At 46.0% G+C, this 21007-nt stretch overlaps 1 protein-coding gene across 2 annotated transcripts in view; it reads left to right on the forward strand.

Moving 5' to 3' along the window:
* EYA2 (EYA transcriptional coactivator and phosphatase 2) overlaps positions 1-21007 on the forward strand; it is a 184192-nt gene that overhangs the window by 23465 nt on the left and 139720 nt on the right. For both annotated transcript variants that reach the window (XM_021689061.1, XM_044918691.1), the window contains exon 4: positions 366-482. In XM_021689061.1, the coding sequence (XP_021544736.1) occupies positions 366-482 (117 nt within the window). The remainder of the gene's footprint in view (positions 1-365; positions 483-21007) is intronic.

Genomic DNA, 21007 nt, shown 5'->3' on the forward strand with positions numbered 1-21007 from the left:
CTCAGAGACAGTGCAGAATTTGTGGTGACCTGGGGAACCTACAGGGACAGTCTGCCTTCCCATGGGAATGCAGGCATGGTGTTGCTGGAACATCTTGTTGCTCAGTTGAAGCCCTAAGTCCAGATTTTTTGGTGAAATCTCCTGATTTTTAAACAAAAGCAACTCATTTAAGATTTTCCTTAAAAATATGCAGGCCAAGCAAAATACATCTATAGACTTAACTTTGCCTGATAAACTACTAGTTTGTAGCTCCTGGTTTAGAAGCTGATAAAATTGTGTGCTGTCTTGACTCAGTAGTTCTTCTATAAGTGACAGGGAAGCATCCTAATCATGTGTCCCCGGTGCTTCTTTTTCCTCCTTCCAAGGCATCAAGACAGAAGACAGCTTGAACCATTCCCCCAGCCAGAGTGGATTCCTCAGCTACGGCTCCAGCTTCAGCACCCCACCCACTGGACAGAGCCCGTACACCTACCAGATGCACGGTCAGTGTGGTGCTGCAGCCACTTCCTGTCCACATCTAAGGCACTGTCTAAGTTAGGTGGTCGGTCATTCATTTATTTACTTGCCAGATTTCTTGAGCACCTACTATGTGCCAGAATCTATCTCGAGGAGTTAGAGCAGCAGACAGAACAGAATAGATAGGAGATCTGCCCTCATAGCAAGTACATGGCAGGAGGGAGAGAATGACAATAAACAAGGCAACAAATAAACCAGCTGATCTTGGAAGAGGTTGAATGCCGTGAAACAAATAAACATGGTGTTTGGGTAGAAAGCGATGGGCCATTGAAGGGTCAGGAATGGTGGGATATGTAATTGTGGAGGGAGTCATCAGGGAAGACTCTGAAGAGATGACATTGGACAGAGACCCAAAGGGTGAGGCAGAGCCAGCCCTGCGTAGACCTGGAGGAAGAGCATTCCAGGCAGAGGGAATGGCCTGTGCAAAAGCTGTATGCGGGGAAAGGTCTTGGTATGTTTGTGGCACAGAACGGAGACCAGTGAGGCTGGAGCAGGGTCAGGTGATGTGGGACAAGAGAGTCAGAGAACAGAGCCAAATCATGCAGGGTCCTGAGGGCTGTGGGAGGAGCTGGTTTTGATTTAAGTGTGATAGAAAAGGCAAGTCCCTCGTAGACTCGTGGTGGGAGTTTGGGGCAGGCAGGTAAAGAAGCTGTAATTCCATGCAGGAGGTTCAACGCTCCCCATCACCCTAGGGTCGCCTTAGGGAAGAAAACTCCAGTGTGTAGTTATTCCCATCCCACATCCCCTAAGCAACTGGCTTACTGGATTCTTCTGTCCCCACCTCCGCTCTTTGACCAACCTAGGACCCCTTCCCTTCTTACAGCCCCTTGGGAGCTGGGATGTTGGGGCTGATGCGTGGAGTAGAGGGCTGGTGGCAGTAATTTGGGGGATCCTCCTCCTGGTATTTTTTTCCCTTGATGAAAGCTGGTAAAAATGACCATCAAGGATCTGAAAAGTAATATGCAAGAATGAAGGAGTTATGACAAGGCCGTGGGCTAATGAGTGATTGTACTTCTCTTAAAAAAAAAAACAAAACTATTTACAAGTCTTGTCACTTTATCTTTTTAAATTTTTTATTAAGGAATTAAGGAAACAATAAAAATGGATACCAAGGGCAGCCATTCAGGGAAAAACATTGTGAAGGGACAGCAGATGATCTTGGAGTATGTGTAGAGAAAGGGGCTGATGCGCACTGATGCCCGGCCCTTGCGATAGTTTCCTCGTAAAGGCCCGCATCAGAGTTTGCTGGTGACACTGTTAGCTAACATTGACCACACACTTACCCTGTGCCACATGGTCTTGTGGGGATCATCTTATACAATCTTCATGGCAAAGCGTTGGTGCTGGTTTAGATTTTACTGCACATGCAATGAAACCGACCGTGTCGAGCCTCTTAGTGGTCTGGCAGAATCCCGTCCCCCAGCCTCACCCAAAGCCCGTGCACGCTCTCTCACTCTCTTCTCCACTTCTGCTGTCACCTCTGGCTCCCCACAGTGGCCTGAGTCCCACTGAAGGGTACAAGCTGCTGGGACCCATCTTCAAGTGGGAAGTGAACTTTGGCACCAATCCTGATAATAAAGACTTGTGCAGACATGGACTTGAACTTGCATTTGGATCACTCTCAGGCCAGTGTTACTAGCTCTGCAAATAGAGATAGGACTTACTGCCTCAGGACTTCTAAGGCTGTGGAGGTTGAAGGGAAAACACATCCCCCCTCCCCCATTCTGACACCCACCTCCTGCGCTGCAGGGTAAGAAGTGCGTTCGTTCATGTAGGAGTGGCTCTCCATCCATCATTCTTTCACTGTGTATTATTGAGTACAAGTTCTATGCCTGGCACCCTTTTAGGCCCCAGGGGGCACAGCCATCAACAATGACAATCCCTCATAGAGAGAGACAGACAATAATCAATTAACAAGTAAGCAGACTATTACTAATTTTGATAGAGCTTGTGAAGGACAAAGACAGGGCAGTGCGATGGGCAGTGACGAGGGAAGTGGTGGTTGGTATCACCCAGGTGGTTAGGGAGACCTGAGTGACGAAAAGGAGCCAGCTACTTGAGCACCTGGAGGCTCTCCCAAAGGAGAATCATGAATCTGGGGGCAGTGAGTAGGGAGGATGAGATTGGAAAGCAAATCAGGAACCACCCCCCTCCCCGGACCAGGACGTATAGAATATGTTATTTCTTCTCTGGTCCTTACAGGAGCCCCATGCTGAGGGTGCCATCACCTCTGCTTTACACATGATGAAAGCGAGGCTCAGAGAGGGGAAGTGACCTACCCAAGATCACACAGCCAATAAGTGTTCAGAGCTGGGATTCAGACTTGGGTTTCTAGAATTCCAGAGCCTGTGCTGATTCCTCCAAGTGCTCTTTCCGGGACTCCTTCAGGACTCTGTATAGCATCCTAAGCTGCGTATACACCATACACTATTCCCCTTCATCCTCCCAATAGCCCTATGACATAGGTTCTGTCATTATCCCCATCTTACAGATGGGGAAGCTGAGGCACAAATTGGTAAAGTAACATGCCTAAGGTCACATGGCGGTGGCAGTGGGATTTCAAGCCAGACGGTTTTACTCCAGAGCCCAGGCACACAACCCTCACACCATCCTGCCCTCCCTCCTCTCGTAGAACCTTCTAGAAGACAATTCTTCATGGATGAGCCCTGGCCTACACCCTACCTCCCCACCTCAATCCCTACCAGTCCTTCACAAATTGAAAAACATCACCTGCTCTGTTCCCATCCAGGTTATTTTCTTATCATCCTTGTGGCCCAGATGCCAGAAGGGCTGTGGCAGCAGCTGGACTCTGTCCCAATTAACTGTCTTCAGTCTAATGCTAATGGCCATAAGCTGCTCATGAGACAGCCCAGGCATTTTGCAAGCCTGACATATTCCTCCTTAAGTATTTTTTTCAAACACAAACACACAGAACGCTCACACACCATGCCCATGTGCTTCCTATTAACTTTTTTTTCAAGTTGTTCCGGAGGAGAAATAAACTCTCAAACTACTCTGTGTGTGTTTCAGAATGGAAGACGTCAGCTGAGCTTAGTTTTTCAGACGTGGAAGGGAATGAAGAGGGGACCCGAAAACATGAATAGAGTGAAATTGGTCCGTATTTAGAAGCTGGGATAAGTCTTTCTCCTCTCTAGGAATTAAAATCATAATTTCGTAGAAGCCAAAAACCACCCAAGCAGGGACCACCCCATCATTTTACAGATGGGTAAACTGAGGCACTGCCATGGAGTGGTTTGTGTAAGGTCACAGAGCAAGCATTAGATAAGAGTCTCATGCTCTACCGACTGAGCTAGCCGGGCACCTGAGCAAGCATTAGATAAGCTGGGGTGCCTCCCCCTAGGTCTTTTTTTTTTTTTTTAAGATTTTATTTATTTATTTGATAGAAACACAGTGAGAGAGGGAACACAAGCAGGGGGAGTGGGAGAGGGAGAAGCAGGCTTCCCGCTGAGCAGGGAGCCCAACACGGGGCTCGATCCCAGGACCCTGGGTTTATGACCTGAGCCGAAGGCAGATGCTTAACGACTGAGCCACCCAGGCGCCCCTCCCCCTAGGTCTTCTACCTACTCTCATAAACTTCCAGAAACTTCCACGGGGTCATCATCCCTCAAGGCCCTGGTTTGAGATCTGTATCTGTTTGGATAACATTGCTCCTCCACCAAATGTACAATAAACATAAAAGAGAAAAGTTCACAGCACTCGTTCAGCCTTCGCTTCGTTGTTTATTTTCTTTTTTTAAGTTCACCCAAGGGTTTTTGTAACTGAAATGTATTTCTTACGGGTTTGATTTTTTTTGTTGTTTCTTTTCGCTTCTCCTGCTGAAACACTGCTATTCGCAGAAATGGCCTAACAATGAAAAAGAAAGGAAGAAAATGTCTTGAGAGTGTATTGTAAGAACTTGCTGGAGCCATGCAGGGGTTGAGAGCCCAGACCTGGGCTGCAGTCACACCTCGCTGTGTCCTGCACGCTCCATGAACTTGGGGGAGGCACTTGACTTCCCTCTGTCTGTTCCCTCACCTGTGAACTGGCATCCTAGCAAAAGAGATGACCTCACGGGACTCTCGGGAGGTCTAATTGGAATGATTCCTGAGCACATCAGAGGAGGTCCATAAAGGCTGGGTGCTCTTTTTATTATTCCTGTTATTTTTTTTAAATTTTTTTTATTCTTATGTTAATCCCCATACAGTACATCATTAGTTTTAGATGTAGTGTTCCATGATTCATTGTTTGTGCATAACACCCAGTGCTCCATGCAGAACGTGCCCTCCTCAATACCCATCACCAGGCTAACCCATCCTCCCACCCCCCTCCCCTCTAGAACCCTCAAGTTTGTTTTTCAGAGTCCATCGTCTCTCATGGTTCGTCTCCCCCTCCGATTTCCCCCCCTTCATTCTTCCCCTCCTGCTACCTTCTTCTTTTTTTTTTTTTCTTAACATATATTGCATTATTTGTTTCAGAGGTACAGATCTGAGATTCAACAGTCTTGCACAATTCACAGCGCTTACCAGAGCACATACCCTCCCCAGTGTCTATCACCCAGTCACCCCATCCCTCCCACCCCACCCTCCACTCCAGCAACCCTCAGTTTGTTTCCTGCGATTAAGAATTCCTCGTATCAGTGAGGTCATATGATACATGTCTTTCTCTGTTTGACTTATTTCGCTCAACATTATTCCTGTTATTTTATATATATATATAACCTAGGCATTAAAAGCAGTAACCCTGAAGTCAAGCTAAGTGAACTTCCCAGTTCTGCAGTGGACCAGCTTGTGACACTGAGCCCGTTCCTTCTCAGTATCTCAGGTTCTTCCCCTATAAAATAGGATACTGATAGTACTTACATATGGAGTGCGACGATAATTAAATGAATGAATTAATGTATGTGACGTATTTAGAGCAGCACCTGGCATAAACTAAGTGCTCTCAAATGTTAGTTGTTATTACAGGTGACCTTTGAACAACACAGGTTTGAACTGCACCAGCCACTTACATACAAACTTTCTTTGATAAATACAAGACAATCCTATACATGTATTTTCTGTTCCACATGATTTTCTTAATAACTTTTCTTTTCTTAGCTTACTTTATTGTAAGAATACAGTATGTAATACATATAACATGCGAAATATGTGTTAATTGACTGTTTAGGTTATTGGTAAGGCAGTGTAGACTATGAGTAGTTCTCTTTTTATCATTTCTTTCCCCATCATGATAAGCATACTCTGTAGTAGTTAAGTTCTTGGGGAGTCAAGAGTTAAATGGGGAATTTTAACTGCACGGGTTGTTGGCACTCCTCGCCCCCATGTGTTCAAGAGACAATTGCACTGCTATCCTAATTTCAGGTCTGATGGTCTGTGTTCTTCCAAAGTTCACCTGTATTTCCTGAACTCTCAGTTTTACTAAGTAGTCCTGGTAAGAGGAAAGAGGAATGCGAATTTGAGAGGCTGTTGAGTCTTTCACAACAGCATAAACTCCCCTTCTGGTGAAATCTGCATTACAGGGGGACTTTAAAATAGTAGAAGAGCTCTTCAGTGGGGTTTCCTTTTGTATTTACCAAAGGCCAGGAAACATTAATACCTTTAATACCGAGGCTCAGAACCCAGCATGAGCTACTGAGGAACATGGGAAGCATGTGATTCGGGGATGGGTAGGAGAATTAAAAGCCTAGCAAAAGGGTTTGTAAGCCAGTGATCTCAGCCAGAGACTTCAGGGGCCAGTTTGTGGGGGATTTTTGAAGTCTTGCATGGTTTCTGACACCAGAAAGCTTCGTGACTTTGGACAAGTCACTGAACTTTCAAGATCTGTATCTCACAGGTCTGGTGTTCACAGATGCTCACTGAAAAAAATAGGTCGGAAAAGTTCATGGTCAGCTGCATCAAATACATTTGATAAATAGTGAGCAGCACAGAGTTAAATAGATGTCTTTGCTGCAGGACTTTTCAGATCCTTTGCAGCCTGATAATGCCTGTGGCTCTTCAGAAATGGAATTCAGTAGCTAGTTTTTCTGGGTAGATTGAATAGGGACCTTCTCTTCAAATGACTCCTCTGTACTCAGCGGGAAGTCTTGGGTGTGATGGTCCTTAGAGCCCTTTCTGTGTTAAAATTGTTTGAGTCTCTAATTTAAAAAAAAAATGCTGAGGGGCGCCTGGGTGGCTCAGTCGATTAAGCGTCTGCCTTTGGGTCAGGTCATGATCCCAGGGTCCTGGGATCGAGCCCCGCATCGGGCTCCCTGCTCGGCGGGAAGCCTGCTTCTCCCTCTGCCCCTCGCCCTGCTTGTGCTCGCTCTCTCACTATCTCTCTCTCTGTGTCAAATAGGTGAATAAAATCTTTAAAAAATAAAAATTAAAAATAAATTAAAAATGGTGAACATGCATGTATTTTCTTTTTTATGTATTTTAATAGTTTGTTTTTGCACATATAATTCACATATCATAAAATTCATCCTTTTTAAGTATACAGTTCAGTGCTTTTACTCTATTCACAAAGTTGGGCAACCATCACTACTCTCTAATACCACATTTTCATTACACCTTTTTTAGGGTTCCTGGACCCAAATCCAACAGGGGAGTCCCATACACACACACCAAGCAATTCTCAGACACCATGTTGGTGTCCGAGAATTCAGCTCAATTCTGACACTATCTACCCGGAAACAGCATCAGATTCCACAGGTTAAGGGTTCAGTCCTGCAAGACTACCTCATCCTCCCTTCAGATGCCAGGCATAAGCCCTGCCTGCTATCGCTCCTTCTGACTGGCTACTGGTTGGAGCTTCCAATGACCCCCTCCTTAGGTTCAATTAATTTGCTAGAGTGGCTCTCAGAACTCAGGGAAACACGTTTACCAGTTTATTAAAGGATATGAATCAATAGCCAGATGAAGAGATACATAGGGCAAAGTCCTGAACAAAGGAGCTTCTGTCCTCATGGAGCTTGGGGCCTGGCTCTGTGGCACATGGGAGCATTCTGGTTCCCCAGGCATGGAAGCTCCCTGACAAAAACCAAAAAGCTGCTCTCTTGGGTTTTTATGGAGGCTTCATTATGTAGTAATGATTAGCTAAGTCACTGGCCCTTGGCTGATTCAACTTCCAGACCCCTCTGCTCCCAGAGGTCAGGGGGTGGGACCGAAAGTTCCAACCCTTTAATCCACGTGGGTGGTCCTCCTGGTAACCAGCTCCCAGCCTTGCATAGGTCCAAAAGTCACTTCCATTAATAACAAGACACCTGTTCCACCTTAATGGCTCTGAAGCATTCAGAAACTGGATGAAGACCACATGTATCTGAAAATTATAATTTGGTCATCTGAATGATCAAATACACATTTCTTATAAATTATTATGTCATAACCCCAGAATGAAACCCCATGCCCTTTAGCCATCACTCCCAATTCCCCTCCCACCAATATATTTTCTTTTGTAATAAGGGAAAAAAAGATACATTTAAAATTACTCTTCCTTTATATTATTTTTTTGAGCAGTTTATGCATTTACCTAGTTTAAATATCTATAGAAATCCCACCCTTGTCCCACATCCACTCAGTTTCCAAAGCCCCAGTGGTTAACCATTTATACTAAGTTCTTGTGAACCCATCCAGAACTGGGGTGTTTTGGGGTTTTTTTTGCAAGTATAAGCAAACATGAAAATCGGCAATTAGATCTCATGTTTCTATGACAAGAATTAGCTCATACGTGATTCATAAATAAGGAAATGATGCCAACTCTATTTTCAAATGATAACTCTGAAGTTGCATTGGTGCATTTGCTTTTCAAATTTTCTCCTTATCACTGGTTTTAAGAAATTTCATTTTCGATGCCTTGGTGTCATTTTCTTCATGATTCTAGTGCTTTGGATTCATTGAGCTTCTTAATCTGTGAGTGTTTTTATCAAATTTGGAAACATTTTGGCCATTATTTTTTCAAATATTTCCTCCCTACCATGTCTTCAAATTCACTAATCTTTTCTTCTATAGTATCTGATCTGCTGTGAATTGCACTCAGGGCATTTTTTTCATCTTCACGAATTTGATTTTCATTTGTTCATGTTTTTGTTTTTTTCTTTTTCTTTTTTTTTTAATCTTTCATGCCTCTATTGAACATGTCCAGTCTTTCTTGTGGCTCCTTGAACAGACAGAATACAGTTAATAGTAACTGTCTTAATGTGTTTGTTGGCTAGCTCTGTCATCTGTATCATTTCTGGGTTATTTTTCATTGATTTTTCTCCTTGTTATAGGTCATATTTCCTGCTGCTTTGCATGCATGGTAAGTTTTGATTGTATGCCAGACGTTGAGAATTTTACCTTATTGAGTGCTGGACATGTTTATATTTCTATGAATATTCATGAGCTCTGTTCTGGGATGCAGTTAAGGTGCATGGAAACAGTTTAATCCTCTCCAGTCTTGCTTTCAGCTTTGTTAGGTAGAGCAGGGCAGCATTTGGTCTAGGGCTCTCTGGACCTAACAAAATTTTCCCATTACTGAGGAAGCCTTTCTGAGTGTTCTACCCAATGCCCCATGAACTATAAGGTTTTTCCACTCTGGCTGGCAAGAGTAAGAACTATTTACAACTCTGTTGTGAGCTCTGAGGATTGTTCCTTCTAATCTTTTCAAGTGGTTCTCCTCCAACCTTCGTAATTTCCTCCCAGGCTCATCAGGATGCGGGTGGACACCCAAGGGGAAATGTCCGCAAATGTCCAGAACACTCTCGCAGAGCAGCTCTGTCTTCTGGTACTCTACTCTATGAATCCTCCCCATTACTTTGGCTTCCATGGACTTGCAGCTCCATCTGTTCAACTTAGACCACTGGGTGCCATCTGGGTGGCCCTTCCTGAAAACCCACCACACTGGGGCAGTCCCATGGCTCACCCCTCATTTCCCTGCTCTCAAGGATTGCTGTCTTTCACTGTCTAATGTCCCATGTCTTGGGAATCTATTTTTTAAACTATTTCATGTGGGAGGATAAATCCAGTCCCCATGACTCAATCTTGGCCAGAAATGGAAGTGCAGCTGCGTTGGTTTGTTTGCACTTTTTCCCAGCACATATGCTAACAGCAGCTGAATGCAAAATACATAACATGGGTAAAGGCAGCAAGCCTTGGAGGAATACAGTTCGGTCCCTGGTGCCCTGTGTTCTTCCTCTGACCTCAGATGGGCCACATGCTCTGGTTTTGAAGAATTTATTTTACAATTTCCCCAATCTTTGGTGCATTTTTCCCTGGTTTCCATAATTTCACCACCTCCACGTTCCTTATACCCCCTTCCACCAAGATACTTCCACCTCCTTTTTAAAGCTGAGTCTTCTAATGGAGTGCTTCTCTATTTATTGCTCTTTTTTATTGAGATTATTATTGCTTTTGTTAATGCTGTGGTTACAAAGTTGCATTGCTTTTGAGCAGTCTGCCCCGAGCCTACTTTTTCCCATAAGCCCTATTATTTCAGTGCACACTTTTGTACAACACATGGCCTTTCAGGAAGGCTTTATCACATTATGGCAGTAACACTTGTAATGTATAGTAACACTATATTCTTATTTTCATAGGTAATGTTCATACGTGGTCTTCTGCACTTCACTTTCTTCATTTAGCTATATACTGAAGAACTTTCTAAGTCAGTGTCTAGAAAGAGCCTCCTCTGTTTTCACAGATGCCTGTTATTCCATTGAATGATATGCTGTAAATGATTTAATCAGTTCCTCATTGGGTGTTTACAATAACCACCAATATGGCTATGAATAACCCTGAATGTGTATCGTTTTGTTTTTCTGCAAGTACATCTGAAGGGCAGGTTTCACAGAAGTGGAATTCTGGGTTGAGGGGAAAGTCCATATTTAAATTAGGTAGATATCTCCAAGTTACTCTCCATAGGGATTCTACCAATTTAAACTCCCACCAGCAGTGTCTGAGAGTGCCTGTCTGGCCAACCCAGCATCATCTAGTTATTGGGTGTTCTTTCCAATCATATGCATAAAAAAGAGTTTCTCGGTGTAATACTGATTTGTGTGTTTTATGAGGTTGAGCATCTTTTCAGATCTTTAGCCAATTTGTGGTTACTTTTCTGTGAATTAGAAGATTAGATATGAGGGGCACCTGGGTGGCTCAGTCAGTTAAGCATCTGCCTTTGGCTCAGGTCATGATCCCAGGGTGTTGGGATCGAGCCCCGCATCGCATCGGGCTCCCTGCTCTGCGGGAAGCCTGCTTCTCCCTCTCCCTCTCCCCCTGCTTGTGTTCCCTCTCTCGCTATGTCTCTCTCTGTCAAATAAATAAATAAAATCTTAAAAAAGATTAGATTTGAGACATTATGCAGAAGAAGAGAGATGAGGTGTCAGGCATACCAAGATTTAAGCATATTATAAAGCTTCAATAACCAAAACAGCTTGGTTTGGGTACATGAATAGACTGATTGACCAATACTGGGGAGCACAACGCCCAGAAAAAGACAAAACATATCCAGGAATTTTATACATGGGGCAGATGGCATGTCAGTGGGAAAAGATAGAATATTCAATGACTTGTGTTGGAACAACTCGTTAGCCATCTGGAAGGGAAAAAATCCATTCCTTTTACTATATATCAGGAAAAAAAATCCAAATGGATCAGCAGGGCTTTTTCTTCAAAATTTTATTAAAATTCTAGTTAGTTAACATATAGTGTCATGTTGGTTTCAGGAGTAGAATTTAGTGATTCATCACTTTCATATAATACCCAGTGCTCAACACAAGTGCCCTCCTTAATACTCATTTGGTCAGTCCCTCACCCACCTCCCCTGCTGAATCAACAGTTTAAATGTCAAAAGTAAAATTCTAAAAGAACTAGAATGAGAATAAGGAAAATTTGCATAACCCTAGAGTAGAAAGGCTTTTCTAACCATGACTCAGAAATGCAAAGTCATCAACTGAAAAGACAGCAAGTTTAACTACAGATTGGTTGTGGGGGAGGGGGCCACATGGCAGAGAACACCAGAATTAAAGTCAAAACAGCAAAAGCAAACAAACTAAACAAAAAAACAAATGGCAAACTGAAAAGAAACACTTACGTCTCAAATCACACACAAGTTGTTACTCTTTTCAAAATGATTCCACAATTCTGTGGATTGAACCTGCTCTGGGATGTGATTCTTCTAAATAAGAAAGAGAAGTGAGTTAGATATAACGTTACAGGGAGTGGTGAGACCTACAGCACAGTGAACACTCCACGCCCATCGGGACTTTAGCCCATTGCTGCCACACTAGAATGGGGCCCTAAGGAGGCTAAGTCTTTCCATATTTCAAGGTAATCCCCAAAGTTGTATTTTAGCGTGGAATCTCATTCTTTTTCAGTATTGGCAAACTGATTTAAACACTCTCCTTAAAATATCTCGTGAAGCAGACAAACATGTATAAGGCTGGTCTTCGTGCTTCCATCTTGCAATCTGGTTCCACGTTTTCTTAACTGAACCACAGGTCCTGAGACCAGAGGTACATGGAGAAAATTACCAGCCAGGTGGTGACTTGGGGAGCCAGAAAGATCACCCCCCATCCGCCCCCACCTCTGGCCTGTTTTATCAGTGAGGCACGTCCCATGGGACTGGAGTGATGGACATGGTTAGGTTACAGGATTTTTGTTCCTTAGTGCCCGACGTTCTTGGTCATGCAGCTTCAAAGAATGAAGAGGGAAACCAGACCAAGGGTGTTGGGCAGCAAAGCAAAGTTTATAGAGCGATAATACAAAGCAGAGAGGGAGGAGACCCAAGAGGGTTGCCGTTTTGGCATTCAAATCTAGGGGTTTTTATAAGCTCTTTCGAAGAACTATCTTAAGCATTCTGAATGTGGGCCCCTGTGGATTGGCTGCTAAGATGTGCCCATCGGGGCTTTGATCCTACACCCGTCTCCCTATCGGGTTATTGTTCACGTGTTGCTGGTCTTTTGGGCTCCCATTTGGAGACTAACTGCTCAGCTTGTGATAGTGACCAATGTTTTATGGTTCACTGTTTTGTTTCAGGATGTTTTGCAAAAGTCCCTCCTGCAGAGGCTGCTAGACAGGAGGCTACGGGGTCTCGTCCAGGCTGTAAAGCCAGATATGCTAGCGCAGTTTGATCTTAGATGCCCCGGGTTTTTGCCTTTCTTGCTGGGGACCCTGGCCCTGACTCCCTAAGCGTCCGATGAATTCCTACCGCTTACAGCCGAGCTGGAGCCTCTGCCCCCTGTGAAGTGGGGTTATTTCACCCGGTCTTGTTGGCAACAGCGTCCCACGTTTAGGCCGTCCCAGCACAGCCAGGCTTGAGCAGCCCGGGTCTGCCTGGTCTCACTTTGTCAGCTGGGACAGAAGCCAGGCTTGGCCTCCCGTGGGTTCCTGGCCTGAGGTCAGGTTTCCTGGTGTGAATCAGCAACTTTTCTTCACACGACGAAGTGGGTGAGGCTTCCCGATACCTGTCAGCACTCTTGCACCACGGGGCACCGCCACCCCGGCGGTCACCTTCTCGTCACCTTCACAGGCGTTGGCAGACTCGCTGCCTCCTGCTTGTGCCCAAGTCTTCCGGATTTAGGGCATGCATATAGGGTTAAATGGATAGTCTTTTCCTCTGGTCCCATAACAAGTTGTATTTAGTCACCCCGTCTCCAAACGCCGCTGACAATGACAGATGAGAGCCGCTGGGGTGACGGGGCGTGCATTTGGGGGGTCAAGAGGGAGTTTCAGCCACAATGATCCATGAAGGCAGGCCTGGCCTGGAGACTTCCCACGAAGAGGGAAAAGTTCTGTATCCGTGCTGCCCCTCGAGCATTGACACACACAACTGAAGACCTGAAGTTGTCCTGTTTAATCTTAATTATTTAACACCTGTAATTGTGGCCGGGGGCCACCCTATCTGGCAGCACAACACCGAGGGTTCATTAAAAGCCAGCTCTCCTGGTTCATGATGGGGTCAGGGGAGGGTAGTTAGTAGGTTTTAGAGAATGAATGTTTGTGTCCCCCCTAAGATCCATCTGTTGATGCTCTGACCCCCGATGTGACAGTATTTGGAGATGCTGCCTTTGGCAAGCAGTTAGTGGTAGATGAGCCATGAGGATGGGTGATCGGTGTCTTCCGGGAAGAGGGAGAAAGAGATCTGTGTCTCTCCCCGCCCGAGTGCACACCCCGAGGAGAGGCCATGCAAGGGCATGGCGAGAAGGTGGCCATCTGCAAGCCAGGAAGGGGGCTCTCACAAGGAACCAGACCAGTTGGCACCCTGATTTTGGACTCCCCAGCCTCCAGAACTGTAGGAAATAAATGTCTGCTGCTTAAACCAGCCAGTTTCTGGTATTTTGTCATGAAAGCCCAAGCTGACAAAGATGGTTGGTTTTTCTGAGACACACAAAAACAGAAGTGGAAAAGCTGAGAGCTTGGAACATTGTTTTTTATTATTATTATTATTATTTCTTAAAGATTTTATTTGAGAGAGAGAATGAGAAAGAGAGAGCACATGAGAGGGGGGAGGGTCAGAGGGAGAAGCAGACTCCCCGCTGAGCAGGGAGCCCGATGTGGGACTCGATCCCGGGACTCCAGGATCATGACCTGAGCCGAAGGCGGTCGCTCAACCAACTGAGCCACCCAGGTGCCCTGTTTTTTTATTATTTATCTTTTGGAGACACTCCACCTCCTTCTCTTCTTGCCCCCGCGTGAGAGGAATTTTCAAGGCAGAGCTACAGAATTGAGGGCGTAGGAAGCTGCCCTCGGGGTCGGCCTGTGGAGCCGCGAGCTTGTGGGGGCCTCAGGCTGGCGCCCTCATGTGGCCACAATGGCAGCAGACGTTAATGGAGCGTCTCGTTGTGCCAGGCGCCGCCCCAGGTGCTGGGACCACAGAGGTGACCGAGACAGATGTGGTCCCTGCCCCCATGGCCTTCGCAGCCCAGGGTGGGGAAGCAGACAATAAACGATTGATGGCCCAACGTAGGTAAAACTGCACCTGTGAAGTGTGAGGCGGCAACGCCAAGAGGGACTCTGCGGCTGTCTGGCTCCGAGCCTGTCCCCTTCGTTCTGCCACTGGTCACAAAGCAACGTGCCCAGGAGCCCAGCCCACAGGTCAATGTGTAGGGCCGGTTGGGTGAGGCCTGTGATGAACTGAGGATCCCTAGCCGTCCATACTCCACTAATTGGTGCCATGTGGTGGGTCAGTTATTCCAAAGTAAAAGAAAGAAAGGAAGAAAGAAAAGAAAGATAAAAACCCAGAAATCTCGAACTTTATAAGATCTTTCCCAATTTAAAAATCTTAAATTGCTAGCAAGAAATTAAAAAGAAATACTTCTGCCCATAGGCCGCCATTGTGCTAACCCAGTTCTACATCATGGTGGCCATGGAGAAGACTGATGTCACGGTGAGTTCTGAGCTCCTTCTGGGGGCCCGCCCTCAGGCAGCTGCTAGTCCAGCCCACAGGAAATGGTGCCCACCAGTACCAACAAACAACTCCTGGCACTTTGGCTCTGGGGCTGACTCTGAGGTGCTGGTGGAATAAGTTCATTCATTCATTCATTCAACAATTATGTATGGAACAAAACAGATGAAAATCTCAGCCCTCCTGAAGCTGGCGTTCTGTGGTAGGAGACAGATAATAAATAAGAAAAACAAGTTATATAGTATGTTAGAGGGGGATAAGAATTAAGGGGAAAACTAAAGAAGCAAGTGCTGGGTTTGTGATGTTTTCTGAGACAGAGTAATCAAGGAAGGCTTCATGGAGGAAGAGAGTAGAGCAGCAGTCTGAGGAAGGTGCAGGAGGGGCCGTGTGTTGGGGGCGAGCAGTCCAGGCCGCACGCACACGTGTCAAGATGGCCACGTGGCTGGAGCATGGTGAGTAGGGGGATGGTGGTGGAGATGAGGCTGCTCAGACAGGGCCCAGCAGGTCAGTAAAAGAACTTTTTTTTTTATTATTCTTATGTTAATCCCCATACATTACATCATTAGTTTTAGATGAAGTGTTCCATGATTCATTGTGCATAACAGCCAGTGCTCCATGCAGAATGTGCCCTCCTCAATACCCACCACCAGGCTAACCCATCCTCCCACCCCCCTCCCCTCTAGAACCCTGTTTGTTTTTCAGAGTCCATCATCTCTCATGGTTCGTCTACCCCTCCGATTTCCCCCGCTTCATTCTTCCCCTCCCGCTACCTTCTTCTTCTTTTTTTTTTTTCTTAACATATATTGCATTATTTGTTTCAGAGGACACCAGCGCTCACCAGAGCACATACCCTCCCCAGTGTCTATCACCCAGTCACCCCATCCCTCCCACCCCACCCCCCACTCCAGCAACCCTCAGTTTGTTTCCTGCGATTAAGAATTCCTCGTATCAGTGAGGTCATATGATACATGTCTTTCTCTGTTTGACTTATTTCGCTCAACATAATACCCTCCAGTTCCATCCACGTCGTTGCAAATGGCAAGATCTCATTCCCAGTAAAAGAACTTTGACTTTTGTTCTGAGTATCCAAGATGAGGCAGTGGAGGGGTTTGTAGGTATGTATGGAATGGACTCCTGTACTAGGATCGGGGTTAGCAAACCTTTTCTGTAAAAGAGCCGGATAGCAAATATTTTAGATTTTGTGGGCCTGAAGTCTCTGTTCTGATTACTTGTAACTCTGCCATTGTAGTTCGAAACCGTAGATGATAGGCAATGAATGAGCAAGGCTGTTTCCCAATAAAATACTACTTCCAGTAACAGGTGGAGGGCTGGATTTGGCCCTTGGACTCTAGTTCGCTGACCTCTGTGTTGTAGGAGCCGATCATTAAAGCCAGGTCTTCACTGTGTGAATGTCTGTGGGACATTACAAAGCCAGATGAGACTGGGGGAAAAATCTTCATTTTGCTAGACTCTTCCATGCGTTGCAGAACATCTGGCACCCCTGTCACCTACCCACTAAACGCCATTAATGTCCCCAATGAAAGCATCCCCACAAATTTCCAAGAACCCGTAGGGGCACCACAGTACCCTTGAGAACCCCTGGTTTATGCGGCAGCAGGTAAGGCACGAGGAGCAGTGTCTGTGTGTGTAGGAAAGACCATCTGTCACTCACTCAGCACACATTCATGAGCACCAGCTCTGTTCCAGGCAGTGTGCTAGGTGCGGGCCACTCAGCCCCGAGCTGACAGTGGAGCCCTGCCTTAATGGAATTTCTATCCCAATGAGAGGGTACGGACAGTGTATTTGTCTGCTGGAGTGGCCATAACAAGATTCCACAGACTGGGGAACAAACCACAGACATTCATTTTCTCACACTTCTGGAGGCTGAGAGGCCCCAGACTGAGGTACCTGCAGATTTCGGTTTCTGGTGAGTGCTCTCCTCGTGACCTTCTCACTGCGTCCTCACATGACATGAGGAGGGAAAGCCGTCCCTGGGATCTCTTTCTGTTCTTATAAGGACACCAGTGCTATAGGATTAGAGGCCCACCCTTATGACCTCCTTTAACCTTAATTACCTCCCTAGAGGCTCCATCTCCAAATACAGTCTCACTGGGGGGTAGGGCTTCAACATATGAATTGGGGGGGCCCGGGCAGGGGGGAGGACGGAATTCAGTCCATAACAGATGGTGAGCAAGGAAATGAGCAAATGGCTGTGGCAAGTGCTCCGAGGAGAATGATCAGGGAGATGTGGTGCAGAGGGTCTGGGGAAGGGGGGTCCAGGTGGGGGGGGTGGACAGAGCAGGGTCTCTGAGGAGGTGACGACAGAGCTGGTCCATGTAAATTAAGGCAAGCAGCCATGGGTCCGGAGTGTTCCTGCCAACAGGAGGCCAGGCGGCTCGTACATGAAGGGGTGGAGGGTGGGGCCGGAGGGTGGGGAGGAAGGACCTCACAGAGCCTTGTGGCCAAGTGAAGGCGTTTGGATGTTGTCTTGAGAGCACCAAGCAGCCATTGGGGGTTTTAAAACAGGGAGGTTGATCTGGTTTGCATCTTGGAAAGACCATTTAGCTGCTCTGGGCTGAGTGCACTATAGGGGATCGTGGAAGGAGCAAGGAGATCAGGAGGAAGCTATCTCCTGGAGACGGTGACCACCCAGCTCCAGCCCTTTTTCCCTCCAGTCCTCGACCCTCCAGTCCTCGAGGTCAGACATAATGGAATGGAGTCAATGCCAAAATTCACAGAACTTGCCTCCAACAACATCTGCCAGGCCCCGGCAACCCTGCTCAGAAAATTCTAGAATCATCCCAACTTACCCTTGGACTCCCCAAGGAACAAAGACTCAGAGCGGGCTTTGATGTTTCTGCTCTGGTGTCATTTGTTTTTCATTCCTACTTCTGACATTTAGGAAATAGGAGCTGAGCCCACACCAGGGTCTGGGTCTGTAAAATTTGTTGAAAATATGGCAGAATTGAGGCGCCCTGGGTGGCTCAGTCATTTAAGCGTCCAACTCTTGGTGTTGCCTCAGGTTGTGATTTCATGGGTCATGAGATCGAGCCTTGCGTCGGGCTCTGAGCTAAGTGGGGAGTCTGCTTGAGATTTTTCTCTCTCCCTCTAACCCTCCCCCTGCTCGCTCGTGCACTCTTTCTCGCTCAAATAAATAAATCTTTAAAAAACTAAAATAAAATATGGCAGGATCAATCTCTCTGATAATTTTGGTGGGGGAGGGGGAAGAATGAAAAAGAAAACAACAATGAACCAAAAACCTACAGACACACAAAAATAGAGTCCTATTCGAGGTACCAGTCCTGCCGCAATAATTTCTTAGAGACAGCAGTGGTGAGCAGCCTGCTCCTAGCCCCAGCTGTCAGGCCTTCTGCTCAGGAGCTGGAAAAGATAATTAAGGGAGGGGGAAATACAGCTTCAGGCTGGGAGCCATTGATTAGGTGGGACACACACACACAGACCAATACTGCAGATCCATCTTCACTCAGAGAGAAGCCACAAGTCAGCCGTGGGATGCATAATTTGCACCCTTAAAGCAGATCAAACTTTTTCTACTCCCAAAAGTTCAGTTGGTAAAGGGGAACAAGGGAACTTTCAGGGAATTTCTCTGCTTCTCTCAGCCTGGGGCACTCTGCCCCTCTTTCTCCGCCTTATTTCACATCCCCTGCTGTCTGCAAGCCCCGGGCACAATCCTCCAGACCCTAATCTACCTGCCTTTCTATACTGCTTTTTAACTTTTCATAAATTTATTTTAAATCACATAAGTAATACTAGTGTGTATCTTTCTGTGCATGTGTGTGTTTCCTCCCACAACTAGGGAATTCCTCTTTTTTTTTTTTTAACAAATAATATCTTGTTGTACATCTTGTTTGATAAATTGCTTTTTATATTTTTCACTAAAGAAGATGCTTTGGAGCTCTTCCAAAGTCAGTTCAAATAAACCCACCTTATTCTGTTTTCTGGCTTCCTAATACGCCATCGAGAAAGCCGGACACCTGGATTTGACTCTCAGCACCACGCCTCGCAAGCTGTGTGACTTGAGGCAGATGACACCTCTGAGACTTGATTTTCCCATTTTGAAACAGAGTCCGTAGAAGGAGTTGACCTCGGGGGCTGCTGTGGAGCTGGGTGCCAGATGGTCCACGCACGGGGCTTAGGGAACAGTCAGGGCACTCTATTAGCCTCGGCTGTTACTAGTCTTATGGATATACCGGGGCATTTAGCCATTCGCCTTGGATGGGCAATTAGGTTGTTTCCAGCATCTCACTATGTTTACCTCCTCTGAAGCTCTTATTTCTATATTTATTCTGCCCCTGGGTGTAGTCACTACCCTGAAGTATTGGTTGCTATACTGGAACTTGGTTGTTGGGCCATTTGCTGTCCCTGCTACTTTGTCCCAGGATCCTCATTTCTGCATGCATGTTTGTCTCCTTTTATGGCAACCAGGGTCCTCCTCCAGCATCTTTGGCAAGCCTCACCAGGTCTCCCCAGACCTTGCATCTCTGCTAACCCAGCCCTAAATTGTGGTCTCTAAGAACTGGCGGCTCAAAAGGATTGTGCAACCCCCCAAACCATAGCCTGGGGCCATCCCAGCTGCTGCTGTATTTGATCCCCAATTAGCTGCCTGCCTTTAAATTCTCCAGGCTTCTCTGACTGGTCTCGTTACAGACCCCTGGGACCAACATAGAGATGAGGCTGCAGAGGTGCACAGGAGGACTCCGCCTTGGGGGTGGGGGTGGGATTTGTGACCTCGGGGGCCCAGATTCTTAGAATTTGCTGTTGCTGAGGCTTTAAATTCTCTTAAGCCTTGTGACCTGCTCCGGGGTCATTAATCACAGGGATGTTTGATATTGCGTGTTGGAACAGCTGGCTGATTGCTCTGGCCTGGAACGTTGAGGCAGGTTATTAAAAGGGAGGGGTGGGGCGCCTGGGTGGCTCAGTCGGTTAAGCGTCTGCCTTGGCTCATGTCATGATCTCGGGGTCCTGGGATCAAGCCTCACATCGGGCTCCCTGTTCAGCGGGGAGTCTGCTTCTTCCTCTCCCTCTGACTCTCCCCCCCAACTTGTGCTCTCGCGTTCTCTCTCGCTCTCAAATAAATAAAATCTTTTTTTTTTTTTAAAGGGAGGGGTACTAATCCTCTGGTGTTTGCCCAGCATGGGACAGTATCAGGGATAACATACTCTTCTCTGTGGGACTCAGCTTTCTCATCTGTAAAATGCGAGAACTGAACTAGAAGGCAGTGGCTCTCAACCTTTTTTGATTACAGTCCACACCAAGAGGGACACTCTGCATCGCAGCCCGTGATGTGAATGTGATGTGCAGACATTCACGTGCATTGCTGGTTACGAAGGCTCTGCAAAAATAACACGCTCTTACTATACTATTTTACACTCTGATAGTTTCTATTTTACAGAAAAAAACAACAGAAACAAAACACAGTCCTCTTCTATTTCATGTAAAGCATTGCTGGTCAGGATATGTCCATTGGTCCTGCATCCCACCAGTGGATGGTCGCATCCAGTTTGGGACTCTGGACAAGATCTCTACAGAACTTGATGATGATGGCTTGGGTGACAAGAGGGCTAGACTTTTTTTTTTTTTAATAATTTCTTGCTTGGCTTTACAAGTATTCTGTGTGCATTGTGGAATCATTGGAAAATACCATAAAAACGCAGTAAAGAAAATTCTATTAATAGTCTTTATTCCCACCATTTGATTAAGCCACCTTATCTTTGGTTCTACCGGTTCCTTTTAAGGTTTTAATTTAGTATATATATAGTCATGAGCAAATTAAGATTATGTTGAATCCATAGATTTAGATTTTGTGGATTTTTTAGCATTGTGTGCATTTTCTCATCTCATTGAACTTTCTTTGCAAACATGCTCTCAAGTGACTTTATAGTACTCCATTGAATCAGTGTGCTGTAATTTATTTAACAACTTATAATGATGGGCACTGAAGGAGCACCAGCCTTTTCCGTCTCCTACAGGGATCAGCAAACTGTAGCTGACCAGCCAGCAGCCTGTAGTTATAAATAAAGTTTTATTGGAACACCACCACACCCATCCATGTTTGTATTATCTACAGCTGCTTTCTCACTACCATGGCAGAGCCGAGTAGTTGCAACAGAGACCC

Source organism: Neomonachus schauinslandi, chromosome 10, assembly GCF_002201575.2.
Source record: "Neomonachus schauinslandi chromosome 10, ASM220157v2, whole genome shotgun sequence".
Lineage (NCBI taxonomy): Eukaryota > Metazoa > Chordata > Mammalia > Carnivora > Phocidae > Neomonachus > Neomonachus schauinslandi.